The sequence below is a fragment of the Grampus griseus genome, assembly GCF_964374135.1.
Source record: "Grampus griseus genome assembly, chromosome: 5".
Classification (NCBI taxonomy): Eukaryota; Metazoa; Chordata; class Mammalia; order Artiodactyla; family Delphinidae; genus Grampus; species Grampus griseus.
In genome coordinates, this window is record NC_138998.1 from 131,351,293 (window position 1) to 131,365,383 (window position 14,091).

The 14,091-nt window shown below is 49.9% G+C and overlaps 1 protein-coding gene across 3 annotated transcripts in view; it reads left to right on the forward strand.

Annotated features, from left to right (window-relative positions):
• The window catches only part of EVA1C (eva-1 homolog C), a gene marked incomplete at its 5' end in the record, with an annotated part of 82,815 nt that overhangs the window by 25,668 nt on the left and 43,056 nt on the right, over positions 1 to 14,091 (forward strand). For all 3 annotated transcript variants that reach the window (XM_082655645.1, XM_082655646.1, XM_082655647.1), the window contains 2 exons: positions 8,591 to 8,787; positions 12,578 to 12,701. In XM_082655645.1, coding sequence (XP_082511771.1) covers positions 8,591 to 8,787; positions 12,578 to 12,701 — 321 coding nt within the window. The remainder of the gene's footprint in view (positions 1 to 8,590; positions 8,788 to 12,577; positions 12,702 to 14,091) is intronic.

Sequence of the window (14,091 nt, forward strand, 5' to 3'; positions counted from 1 at the left end):
ATGAGGTCATTCAGGGACCCAGGTTCCTTCTGTCTTGTGCCTCCCCCATCTTCTGGGTGCTCAGAATCTGTCCTTGTCCCTTCTCTCTTCCACATGTGACAGCAGACGGGGAGACAGAGGGAGTAGAGAGTCACACTGGGTCTCGAGGGCCAGACCTGCAGGAGGCAAGCATCACTTCTGCCCTTTTTCTATTGGCCAGAACTTTCCACTGGTCCACTGTATTGTCAGGAGGCCTGGAAAAACTGCTCCTCCATGGACTGAGGAAGAAATGTATTGTCTCTGCCCCATCTAGACTCTCACTTTACCTCTGTCCTCGGGTAGTTTGTTTTGGGACCAGGATCTGAATTGCATCATTTAAGAGCAGCACAGCTACCTTGGTCATCCCTGTCATGGTGATTCCCCCCCAAACATCTAAGAAACAGGCCGATGGCTCTAGTTCTCATAATTAACCTCCAGAGTCAACGTTTTCATGCCAAACCTGGGACTAGAGAAGAGACTTAAAGTCTAAATAGACTTTTTGATCTTAATGCTCTTGGGTGTGTGGTTCCCAGTCTCGAGCCCTTTATCCATTGTGGGGCCTTTCCTGCATCCTTAGCCTCACTGACTCATTGCTCTAAAGCCGCGTGGGCTGCCCCTCCTCGAGCTTTAGTCAGTTTTCCAAACACACTCACAAACACAAAAGAAAAAATACCCTTTTCTGGAAGAGGACTTCAGACATGTAGAAACACCTTTGAGTATTTGTGAATAAAAGGGTGTGGTCTCTTATCTAAAGCATTAACCGACTGGAGGGAGCTGCCTTCTTTTAAGAAAATGGGGGCGTGGGGTAGCAAGAACAGTACAATTGAATTCCATTCTCTTCCCAGAAGAAAGGTTGTGAAATTGGCCCCAGGTGATAGGGGCCTTGAGCACATGGATGTGGGACCGGGGACTGAGGTACTTACATCCTGCACTCGGGGTGACTCCCGCAACCTCAGCCCTTGGGAAACTTGGACTTTTGTGGATGGCTTCCGGCTTCAGAAAAGAAAGAGGAAGAATTTGCAGCCCGTTTGGCATCTTCTAAATATTAGTAGTTTTTAAACCTTATTGATTTAAAAACTGGAGCGAGAGAGAGAGAGAGAGAGAGAGAAGGAAAGAGAGAAGGGAGGGGAGGAAAGAAGGAAGGAAGGGAAGGAGGGAGAGGGAGGGAGAGAGGGAGAAAGGAAGGGAGAAAAATTTTCTTTTCCCTCCAAGCTCAGCAGTGACATTTCTGGACCGTGACAGCAGCTACTGGGCTGTGTGCTTGTCTCTGAGTTGACCGTCTCTGAGTTGACCGTCTAACCATTGATGCTCAGAGCAGAGAGGGGCGACTGGGGGTGTTATTGGCATTGCATCAATGAGTAAGTTCATGTCCTTCAGGATTTACCATATAGTAGCAATACCTTAGGGTTGTGCAGTGGTTTATGGTTGATAGAAGATGCTCTGCCCGTTGACGTCATTTGATCCTCACAGTAAGACATGAGGACATCAGTTCTGAGAGGTGATGGTCACAGTCACACACTTTAATCCCAGGTTGAACCCTGGTCTCAGGGCTTTTAATCCTCTGCTCCCCCCACTTCTTCCCTGTCCGTCCCCCTGTTTCAGGATGAGGATTCCTCAGCAGTATGGGATTCTGAAATGCCTTCTGAAATCACCCAGGTTAGAGGCAGCTCTTAGCACTGACCGTGCTTTACAGACTCAGTGAACGTTCCCTTCAGAATGATGTGCTTAACAGTAACCCTCAGATACTTCATGCAAAAAAAAAAACCCGGGGGGTCTGGTCAAATATGTGCGAGAGATTCTACCTCCTATGTCCCTCCTCACGCCCCAGTGCACAGTGGCTTCTCTGTGGCTCTGTGCAGTCCTGCAGGGCAAGCACTGTTTGCCTTGGTTGAACCCATACATTCCAGGCTTATTCCGGATAGACCCTTCTTTTTCCCTGCGCAATACCTGTTCCTCCCATAGAACTCTTTACCTCCTCCCCATTCTTGAATGGGGATTCAAGAATCCCTATTCTTTGAAAATCAGTCATTTCCATTCTGGTCCTTCAGTGGTCCCTGGATTATTTGTGTATAAATGGGTTTTCCTTGTAAATGCGATGGGGGTTATGATCCCAAGGATATCTTTCTGAAGACAGAGAAGAGCTTCTGCCCCTCTTAGGGGTTCATTTCCCATGAACTTTTCACCTACCTTTAGAAACAGGGAAACAGAAAAGCCTTTATCTACATTACTCTAAGGGCTTCCCTGGTGGCGCAGTGGTTGAGAGTCCGCCTGCCGATGCAGGGGATGCGGGTTCGTGCCTCGGTCCGGGAAGATCCCATGTGCCGAGGAGCGGCTGGGCCCGTGAGCCATGGCCGCTGAGCCTGTGCGTCCGGAGCCTGTGCTCCGCGACGGGAGAGGCCACAACAGTGAGAGGCCCACGTAAAGCAAAATAAATAAATAAATACATAAATAAATAAATAAATAAATAAATTACTCTAAGATTTGCCCAACCCAAGCCTCTCGGGATGTGGCTTTGAGGAAGGTTTGAGCCATGGCGGTGGCTGCAGGAGTTTCTGCTGATACACAGTGGAGGGTTCACCAGGGAAGAGAGTATCCTGGAGTTAAACGGAAGCTGCTCCAAGGCGTCTGCGCTGTGTGCAGCTGATGAAGCATCTACACCCTCCCACTCCTCCTCTCCCCCAGTTTAAGCAAGGATCAACGGAGCATTTACAGGCCATGCCAGATTCTGAGGAGTGATTTCTTTTTTTTTGCGGTACGCGGGCCTCTCACTGTTGTGGCCTCTCCCGTTGTGGAACACAGGCTCCGGACGCGCCGGCTCAGCGGCCATGGCTCACAGGCCCAGCCGCTCCGCGGCACGTGGGATCCTCCCGGACCGGGGCACGAACCCGTGTCCCCTGCATCGGCAGGCGGACTCTCAACCACTGCGCCACCAGGGAAGCCCCTGAGGAGTGATTTCGTAACAGAGTGTGTACTTCTGCCTTCTTTCAGGGTAGTAAATATTTGCCCCCCAAATATACAGCTAGACTGTGAAAATGCTGGCAGAGAGTATTAACACATAAAGCATTTTTGACTGATGGGGCATTTGATCCAGAGAGAACTGTGAACAAAAAGCTACATCTTTAAAAAGGATCCCATTTGAAAGTTGGCGAGGGCATAAATGACATAAAATTGGCCGTATGTTGATTAAAAAAACAACAAAAAGATCCCATTTGAACCAGCCGAGAAACCAAGGTGTGGGGAAGCTGAGTGCTGTGGTCTGAATGTATCTGTGCGACTAAATTTACGTATTGAAATCCTAACTCCCAAAGGGAAGAGGTAGGGCCTTTGGCAGGTGCTGACGTCATGAGGGTTGAGCAGTCATGAATGGGATTCACTAATCCCATTAATCTCTTACAAAAGAGACCCGACGGAGTTCCCCTGCCCCTTCCACCATATGAGGACACAGTGAGCAGAGGCCAGCTATGAAGCAGGAAGATGGCTTTCAGCAGAACCTGACCATGCTGGTGCCTTGATCTTGGACTTCCAGCCCCCAGAACTCTGAGGAACGAATTTCCATGGTTTATAAGCCACCCGTCTGTGGTGTTTTGTTAGAGCAGCCTGAATGGACTGAGACACTAAGTAACGTGTTGACCCTACACAACACATTGGAAAGAGTGCGCGTGTTCGTTGGGGAAGCCGGGTAGCACGCTGGAAGGGGCTTTGGACTGGGAGCGGGTCATCTGTCATCTGCCCTTTGTTCAAGGTCAACCTTGGCGGAAGGTTCTTGCTGCACCCCAGTTCCTTCCTTCATCTTGGGAGATGCCTGATCCAGAGGGCATCTTCCCAGCTTCTGGCATCCTCGTTTCCAAGAACCTTCTCCTCCGCTGACCTCTTGCACACTCCTCCGTGGCCACTTCCGTGGCCACTTCATCACCTGCAACTGCTCCGTCTTGAAATCTGTTCAAACAAATTTTGGGCACGAGTTCCTCCCTCCCCAGCTTGCTGGTGTGCTTGCCTCCACTCTGACCTTGCTGGATCTCAGCAGGACCTCTCTGTTCCCTTGGGCCTCTCCGTGATCATCTCCTTCCCTCTATTTAGCTTGGAGCCCACAGTCCATCATTTCAAGCTCTCTCTTGCTAGCATCCGCTTTCAAATGTTTTGAACCTTAATCTACAGTAAGCAATATACAGTAAGGAATATAATTTAATCTACAGTAAGGAATATAATTTACATACGACCTCTGACTCATATGTACATATATTTTTACACATACATACAAACCTGCATAGACCTCTCCCAACTTTAAAACAATCATAATTATTTAAAAATCTCTCCCTGGACATCAGTTCTTATGACTCTAGCCTTATGTCTCTCCTTATCTTCACCAAGTTGTTGTGAGGGTCATCTGTATAAACTCTTAGTTTCCTATGGCTGCTTTAACAAATGATTACCCAGCACAGGCTTATTCTCTTACAGTTCTGGAGGTCAGAAGTCTAAAATCAAGGTGTTGGCAGGCCTGCATTCCTTCTGGAGGCTTCAGGGCACAATCTGTTTCCTTGTCTTTTCTAGTTTCTAGAAACCGCCTACCTTTTTTGGCTCATGGCTGCCCCATTCCAACCTCTGGTTCTCTTGCCACACCTCCTTCTTCTGACTTTGACCTTCTTGCCTCCCTCGTATAAGGACCCTTGGAATGACACTGGTCCCTCCCAGATCAGCCAGGATCATCTTGCCATCTCAAGATCTTTAACTTAATTATAACTGCAAAGTCCCTTTTATAATGTAAAGAACATATTTATAGGTTCTGGGGACTGGTCCCTGTGGACATTTGGGGGGGCGGGCATTATTTCTGTCTACCAGGTGAACCATCTGAGATTTCCTTAACTTCCACTCCCTTTCAGCCTTTTCTAAACAGGTTTCTGTTCCCCACTCACCATCCCAAATGCCTCTCCAAATGGTCCTTGATGCCCTCCATGTTGCTGAAAGCAGTGGGCAGTTCTAACTGTCCTTCTTTGGACCTCTTAGCAGCTTCGGACATAGTCGGCCAATCAGAACGGGGCATGGAAGGCACCTATGGGGGCCATAAGGTGGGCGGGCCAATGGCTTGTCCTCGTGAGGGTTTCCTGCTGTCACTATGGAGGAGGATCTAGTCTGGATGGGATGGGGTCAGCTGCAGAAAACGGGGCTCCATGGCTCTCCATGTCCTATACATCAGCCACAGGCTCCTCAGTATCTAGACTTTCTTTATTAGTGTGGAGTATTGGTCACAAAACTGCAGGTAAAGGTTTTCTAAACAAACATTTATCTACCAACAAAAAAGTACACAGATCCTAAGTGCGTAGGTCGGTGAACTTTCACAAAGTGAAGCATGTCTCCCCCCTTCAGGTCAAGAAACAAAACTGCCAGCACACACGCACTCCCTGTCACGTCCCCTCCCTGTCACCTAACCCCTCTCTTCCCAGAGGTTGCGCTATCCTGGGGAGGCATGGGTGGTTTTTAAATTTTTGCCCTTTTATATAGACTTTCTTTCTGAGAAGTTTTAGGTTCACAGCAAAATGGAGCAGAAAGTTCAGAGGTTTCCCGTATATCCCTTTCCCCCCCGACCCCGCACACACAGCCTTCCCCACTGTCAGCATCCCACACCAGCAGTGCAGCTGTTACAATCAGTGAACCTGCTTTGACACCTGATTATCACCCAGAGTCCATAGTTTACACTAGGGTTCACTCTTGATGTTATACATTCTTTGGGTTTTGACAAACGTATAATGATATGTATCCCCCAGTATAGTATCAGACAGAATGGTTTCATGGCCCTAAAATTCCCCTGTGCTTCACCTGTTCATCCCTCTCTCCCCCCAAACCTCTGGCAACCACTAATGTTTTCACTGTCTCCATAGTTGCGCCTTTTCCTGAACGCCGTATAGTTGGAATCACACAGTGTGGAGCCTTTTCACATTGGCTTGTTTCACTTAGTCATATGCGTTTGTCTCCTCTGTGTCTTTCGTGGCTTCATAGCTCATTTCGTTTAGTGCTGAATAATATTCCATTGTTGGACCTAGGCATAGGTTTTCGAAGAAGGAATTGGACCACGTCTAGAGCAAGCTTCACTGCTGAAGTATCTTCTTTGAACTTGTATTAGTGTTAGGACTGATGTACGGGGAAGGAGGCTCCCCTCCCCCCTCAATGACAGAAGGGCCTAAAAGACCTGGAGTTAGTCAATTCTATGCACTGAGCTTCTGCCTCTAGAATATCACTCAGAATGTGAATACGGTATGCAGGGGGGCTCGGGCCACTGTGCTGCATCGTGTTGTGTTTTGATGTAAATGGTCCCACGGAGATCAAGTTTGTTCTGGGCACAGAGTACATGACACATAGGGTGAAGAAAGGTGATGGCCCGAACACAGCAGAAGTTTCTTTCTCACTCATGTGACGATCTGTGGAGCAGGCAGCAATTCCCTCCGTGAATCCAGGACCCAGGCCCCTTCCGTCTTGTGGCTCCACCCGCCCCAGTGCCTTATCATCACCTTCATTTAGCCAGAGTAACACATGGCCTTTTGCACAAACCGTGAACGTGAAGATGAAGTCATGCTCCCAGAATTAATGTAACATTTCAGTCAGCCGATCATCTCCGTGAGTGATGCGTGATGGACAAGAAAGTGTTAATGACGAAGCTAAAGTGCGGGGGTACCAGTCTGGGAAGTCTCAGGGTGGGTGCTGGCCTGGGGGCAGCCTGAGGGCCACCGTGAGTTCCCTGGTGTGGCTCAGCTCAGCTCATAATGCTGAGAGCCCACAAATGATCTTGTGCAAATCAAATCATGGCTTAATCAGGGCTCACCTGTGTATCCTACAGGATGACACTGACCTGGGGCCCTAGGACCACCAAGGGGCCTCTTCCTGGCCCCTCTTGGTGCCCTGAGGGGTTTGAGTGACCTTATGAGTGACAGCATTTCACCAAGCAGGCTCTTGACTCACATGCCCGCTGGCAGTTTTGCTGCTCAAGCTAGACTTTGCTTCTCTAAGCAGAGTTAAATCAGGGTAGCTGATGTCTTGGCCTTTCTTAGGATGATTGTCATGGGCGGGAAGGAAAAAAAGCAGTCGCAGTGAAAGACCTACAGTGTGGATGCAGTGTGCTGTCGAGGGCGCCCGGTCTCCGTCCTCAGGCGGGCAGGTGTGGATGGGCTGGTGTGCCCACCGTACCGCAGAGCATCTCAGTCCCTTTTCTGTGACGGTCAGGGAAGCCCAGGGAGCTGGACTGGGTGCCTTTTGCAGAGCGTTACGGCCCGGAGAGGATTTTGAAAGCCAAGCAGGACTAGCTGGAACACGGCCTGGCTGTGTGGGAACTGGGGAGCTCTAAGGCTGCCCTCCTACACTCTCCCTCTTCCCCCTCAGAGGGCCGAAGGCTGCCAGGCCGTCTCCCACACACCTCACCAGAAAGTCCCTGGCTTCCCTCCCAGCCGCCTTGCGACTGACCTCGTGAGGTGTGAGAAGGAGGAAAGGAATCTGTGTTTCAGATGAACCTTCCCTCCTCCTTCCTGAGAAAACATCCAGGCCGCCGGCGCTCCTCCGAGCCCGAGGCCCTGCTCAGCTCAGCCAGCCAGCCGGAGATGCAGGGATCGGGAGCCTGTATGAGTTTGCAGGGGCTGCTGTAACAAATGACCACTAACTTGAGTGACTGAAAACAACAGAAATACATTCTCTCAGAGTTCCAGAGGCCCGAAGGCTGAGATCAAGGCGTCCGGAGGGCCGTGCTGTCTCTGAAGTTTCTAAGGAAGAGTCTTTCCTCGCCTCTTCCAGCTCCTGGTGGCTCCCAGCAATCCTTGGTGTTCTTGGCTTGTAGAAACATGGCTGTCTGCCTCTGTGTCTCTTCTCTTCTCATCAGGACATAGGTCATACAGGATTAAGGGCCTTTCTTACTCCAGTCTGACCTCATCTTAACTAATTATGTCTGCAATGACCCTCCCTATGTCCAAATAAGGTCACATTCTGAGGTTCCGGGTGAACATGAATTTGGGGGGATGGGACACTATTCGACCCATAACAGAGCCCCACCATCCTCCCCTTCCCTTTCCTTCAGAGAAGGCCCTTATCCCATGCAGGGGGCCTGCCTTGCTTTCTTCTCCAGGACTGAGGCAGGCCCAGGAGTGGTTTCCTAAAATAAAACGGCATCCCCTCGCCCCAGGAAGGCCTGGCCCAGCTAGTGGGAGATCAGAGAACCCGAGTCTCCCCCAGGACAGGCATCTACATGCCCAAGGGACACCTACTCGCATTTTTTTCCTGCTTTATAGAGATGCTTCGGGACTTCATGGCTCCTGGCCCGTCCTTTAGGGCTTCCTGGAGGGAAGGAGCCCTTGGAGGCTTGCAACGTGCCATTCCAGACCAAGGTTTCAGGCCCAGATGGAAAAACGAGCATCCGGTCCCTCCGCCCCAGCTCCGGGCCTGTCTGGTGTCCTGTCCAGGCAGCAGCTGAGGAGGCCCCGCCCACACCTTCCTCACTGACCAGCTCCTCCCTCCGGGGAGCCGAGGTCCTCCTGCCCCCAAATCCATGAAGGAGTGGTGAACTCCTGGGCCTCTTGTAACCCGGCTGCATATTTTCTAGGTTACCTAACCAAACTCCTGCAAAACCACACCGCCTATGCCTGTGATGGGGACCATCTGGATCTGCACTGCCCTCGGCATTCGACGATAAGTGTCCAGTCGGCATTTTATGGGCAAGATTACCAAACATGTAGCGCGCAGCAACCTGCCTCCCAGAGAGAAGACAGCTTAACCTGCGTGGCGCCCACCACACTGCAGGTATTGCCTTTCCCGGATGGTTTAAGATGACAAAGTGGGTTTCTCGCTCCCTCTCTGTCTCTCTCTCTGTGTATCTACTTGTGATCCTATAGTGTACTCAAAGCAAACCCGCTCCATGAAATCTCAGTGTAGGCAAATCACGCATTTTGCAGGCGAGCTAGTCTTTGCTTCTCAAAAGGATCCTTTACCAAACGAGTCTAAATAGAATTCCTGCTTATTGGAGAGCTCCCTTAATACACTTGCAGAGTGAAGTTATTCATAGGCACACTCCTCCCTGCCATAAAGTATCGTCATGTTGGGCTTTGACCTCCAGGCCTCCGTTGCCTATCAGTACCCCGGGAGAGAGGAAAGGCTGTGCATTCTTTAGTGGAAACCACACGGCAGACATCAGAAGTCATGATCAAATTCTTAGAGAATGCACTCAAGGAAGGGGAACATCACTAATTATCTTTTTTTTTTTTTTTTATGGTTTGCTTCTCCAGTTGTAGATAATCATGTTATTCTTGTTCGGAGCTATTTTGGGCAGTTTCTGCTGGTTCGTCCTTGATGGTACCAGGAATTAGGGGTGGGGGGTGGCTGACTCATTCTTTTTTTTCAGTCGGCATTGGGGAAATACGTGGTCTACGGGGAGGTCAAAACTAAGGTAGCAATGATGATTCTAGACTATTCTGGCTTTCAATGATCCAAACAACCTCTGTTCTGCTCTCCCAGGCCCCTCAACATTTATACCTAGTTAGCTAAGATTATGGAGTCCCTTGGCCTTGGGTTTTTTTAATGCCTCCAAAGTTCCCTGTGAGTCCATTGGAGTCACGGTGGTGAGAGCAGATAGGTGGCAAATTAGATGTCAGCTCGATTTTGTCAGTTGTGGGAAATGTGGGTGATGGTAAATTTCCTAGGCGGACTGAGGAGACATGGAATTAGCTGTAATGCCGTGCAGCTCTCCCTGAGGCCGGAAGAGGAAGAGCAGACATAAAATGATCATGTAAGGATTTTTCTATTTTGTCTACTATGTATTACTTCCAAGCTAAGCATTGTAGTACCCGGGTGGTCATGTGATTGGTAAAGACACCAACTGAGGAGCCAGAAGAACGTGTTTGAATGAATCCCCTGGTTTCCACACCCTGAGGAGACACAACGTGTGTCTTCTGGAGACAAGCAGTTCCTTTACTTGTGTGCCCCACCCTACCCCCAATCCTTCCCTGTACCTTGAGAATGTTCCCTTTCCTCCCCCCAACACTCTTGCCCACCTATCCCGGGTACCCAGGCTTTCTGTTGCCCTCCTAGGGACATAAAAAGAATGTGGCCGGTGCCACCAGGGCGGCAGCGCCTGCTTTGTGAACGTATGAACTCCTGGCGTCCTGTGGTTCCAAAACACGGGCACCTCGCCCTCCAACACGGGCGCCTGCCTCTGCCGGGCATCCCCGAGGGAAGAGGATGTTGCCATAACCGGGCGGACAAGTCAGAATTTGTGAACACAATTCTGATGCTATGCGGAGGGTTTGTTTGCCAGAAACATCCCCTCACGCTAGGAGATCCTTTACTTTGTCTTTTAACCTGTGTTTGGGAGCTGAGGCAAGGTGCTTCCTCAGGGGGCAGTTGCTTAACGTAGGAGAGAACAGGTTGATGTCCACACAGGAGCACCTCCCCTGATCTAGCCCACGACTGAATGGCTATAGGAAGTCCCCTCTCTGCAACTTCCAGCTGTAATACAGTTTGGAAAGAGCTCTGCCCTTGGGTCCCATTCCATGGCTGTAACACGAAGAGCCATCCAAGGGCTGAGTTATTTCACGATACCCTCGGCCGTGGAATATGCACCATCATCTGGGGGTCCTTGGGGTCTCCCTGGGCGTTTTTCCTGATTTTACGCACATCCACGGGGCCCCTGAGGTGACGGGGGGATACCTGGTAGGGCCAGCATCCTTCACGGAGATATTCCATGAGCCACTATGAGAACATGGCGACTCAGACAGGCTCGTGAATCTGCAGTTCAGTCCAATAGTAATAAGTAGATTCTTGGGAACATTTTTACTGTACTTGGTGTGGACGACCTCTGTGTTTGTCGTCGGCAGGGCCTGATCCGTTTGGGAGCCGGAAGGGCAGCAGCGTGATGCTGGCCCATCTGCGACCCAGTACTGGGCGTTCCCCAAGCTTCCGCAGAGCAGACTCACAAAGGTGTGATCTGCCTGGAAGAGGTCGGGAGAGATTTGAAGGAAAGCTTTTTTTAAAATTTATTTTTATAAAGGAAAAATTTTAAGCCAAATACTCAACAGAAAGCCTGCATATTCCACCCAGAAAATTGCTCCACCAGGAAACGTGGGTCCCATGTCCTTGAGGTTAGCGAGGGTGGGAATCAGCTTTTTTTTTTTTTAACCTCTTTATTGGAGTATAATTGCTTTACAATGGTGTGTTAGTTTCTGCTTTATAACAAAGTGAATCAGTTATACATATACGTATGTTCCCATATCTCTTCCCTCTTGCGTCTCCCTCCCTCCCCCGCTCCCTATCCCACCCCTCTATGTGGTCACAAAGCACCAAACTGATCTCCCTGTGCTATGCGGCTGCTTCCCACTAGCTAACTATTTTACGTTTGGTAGTGTATATATGTCTATGCCTCTCTCTCGCTTTGTCACAGCTTACCCTTCCCCCTCCCCATATCCTCAAGTCCATTCTCTAGTAGGTCTGTGGCTTTATTCCCGTCTTGCCCCTAGGTTCTTCATGACCTTTTTTTTTTTTTCTTAGATTCCATATATATGTGTTAGCATACGGTATTTGTTTTTCTCTTTCTGACTTACTTCATTCTGTATGACAGACTCTAGGAGGAATCAGGCTCCCTGACTTCAGACTATACTACAAAGCTACAGTAATCAAGACAGTATGGTACTGGCACAAAAACAGAAATATAGATCAATGGAACAGGATAGAAAGCCCAGAATTAAATCCACGCACATATGGTCACCTTATCTTTGATAAAGGAGGCAAGAATATACAGTGGAAAAGAGACAGCCTCTTCAAGAAGTGGTGCTGGGAAAACTGGACAGGTACATGTAAAAGTATGAGGTTAGAACACTCCTTAATGCCATACACAAAAATAAGCTCAAAATGGATTAAAGACCTAAATGTAAGGCCAGAAACTATCAAACTCTTAGAGGAGAACATAGGCAGAACACTCTATGACATAAATCACAGCAAGATCCCTTTTGACCCGCCTCCTAGGGAATCAGCTTTTTAATTTTCATTAGTTGGCCTGTGTTTGGGTTGGGGTCTCCAAGGCGTCCCCCAGATGCTGAGCTCCCCTGTGGCCAGCATCAGGTGTTTCTAAGGATGAGGAGCTGTGATTACGGTTCCCGCTCCCCATAGCCCTCTGTCAGCTTTAAAACCAGGGATCCCTCCCAGAAGGGGGCCTCCGAGTCCCCTCCAGTCCACACTCCGCGGTGCCCTGATTTTGCTCCCGTCCCTGGGAGCCTCCATGATGCAGCAGTCTTGCCCAAACTGTCAGCAGTGGTGCCAGGTGAGCCGAATAGGAGCTGGTTTTCTGAGGGAGGCCTGGCACTCTTGGAGCAGGTTTCGTTTGGGGGAGACATGGGGAGACAGGCAGCCGACCTGGTCAGCCGCGTGCAGGTGCTTCCATCTTAGACACAGCTGGTACCAGCGAGAAGGTTTTAAAACGGGAGCCCCAGGCCAGGCAGGCAGGTGCCCTTCCTCTTGAGAGCCCAGAGCAGCCCAGGTGTGGAGTCTCGCAGACACTGTGTGTGGTTCTCAAGCCTATCCCTTTTCTACCCCCTCATTTTAGAAGGTGCTGGACGAATGCCAGAACCAGCGGACCTGCCACCTCCTGGTCAATAGCCGTGTTTTTGGACCTGACCTTTGTCCAGGAAGCAGTAAATACCTCCTGGTCTCCTTTAAATGCCAACCTAGTAAGTAACTTGCGAGGGGCACAGCACGCGCAGGGGGTGGGTTCCCTGACGACAGTGCTCCGCCAGCTGACGTTCGTCCAGCTTTGAAACTCTTGTTCATAGGAATGTCGGGGCCCCATCCCACCTGGTGTTTTAGTTTGTGTGTATTTGTGTGCGTGTTGTGTGCGCACGCGCACCGATCTGTGTGAATTCTTGCAAATCCCTGAATTTTAAAAAATCCTTCCTAATATGTAAAACTTGGTTGTACTGATGCTAAAGATGCCAGGTGACGAGAGACTGCAATGGCTTTTCCCCACATAAGGAGCTGCTTCTCCTTTTCAGAGGAAGGCTTGTTATGAGGCTCCCCCTCCCCCGGCTGCAGGGCAACTTATTTTTCTGAGGAGGCTGGTGGCACAGCTGCCAGCTGAGCCCCGGATTCCAGATCTTTACAGACTGGCTTCTTCCCACTTTCACCTTCAGCGGGGGCTCCTGAAGCAGCATGTTTCCTAAGGAGAAAGAAAGAGGAAGAGGACTTGGCGGGAGCAAGCTCTTCTATTCTGATTCTTGCACTTCTCTCCACTAACTTGCGCCATTTCTAACGCACACCAGTTTTGTGGTTAACCCATTGCAGGCTAAAAATAATTGCTGTTCCATGAGGAGGTCACACCTCCAGGCGTGGAGGGTCTGCCTGAGAGAAGCCAAAGGTAATTACGGGTTCCTGGTAATACTTGGAAAACTTGTTGAAAGACAGCAGTGTTCTAGCAACAACATTTAGCCAAACATCAGGGATAATCATTTGTAAAATTCTGTACTGCCACAGCAATGCAACCGTTCTCATTGTTTTGCATCTTGTTCTGTGTTGGTTTCTGCCTCTGGAGCCCAGCATCTCCCCAGACACTGGTGGCCTGGGTTCCTGTGGGGGGTGAGGCATCAGCCACACGCATGGAACGGTCTCAGGCGCACGTCTTCAGGGAAAGCCCTGGGTGCTTCGGCAAATATCCAGGCTTCTGTCTCAAATCCTTTCCTTGCTGGGACCCAGAAACCTTAGAACGGCCCTATGGCTCAGCGCCCCTACCCTGCACCCAAACATACACTCAAACTCACTCATACTCACACGTGCACCCATGCACACACTATCACACACTCACAATGCACACGCTACCACACACGGTGCACACACCTGGACTCTCACACGTATACACTATCACACCCATACACACAATTGTACACATATGCACTGTCACACATGTAGTCATACCACATATGCACACTCACTCACAAGTACGCACAATCACAGGCTCTCACAAGCAGGCCCAAAGTTTGCAGAACAGCCGAAACTCCCCTGCTCCCCACCCAGGGATTCTCACCAACTCCTGCCCTACCTCACAGACTCAGGAAAATGACCACACCC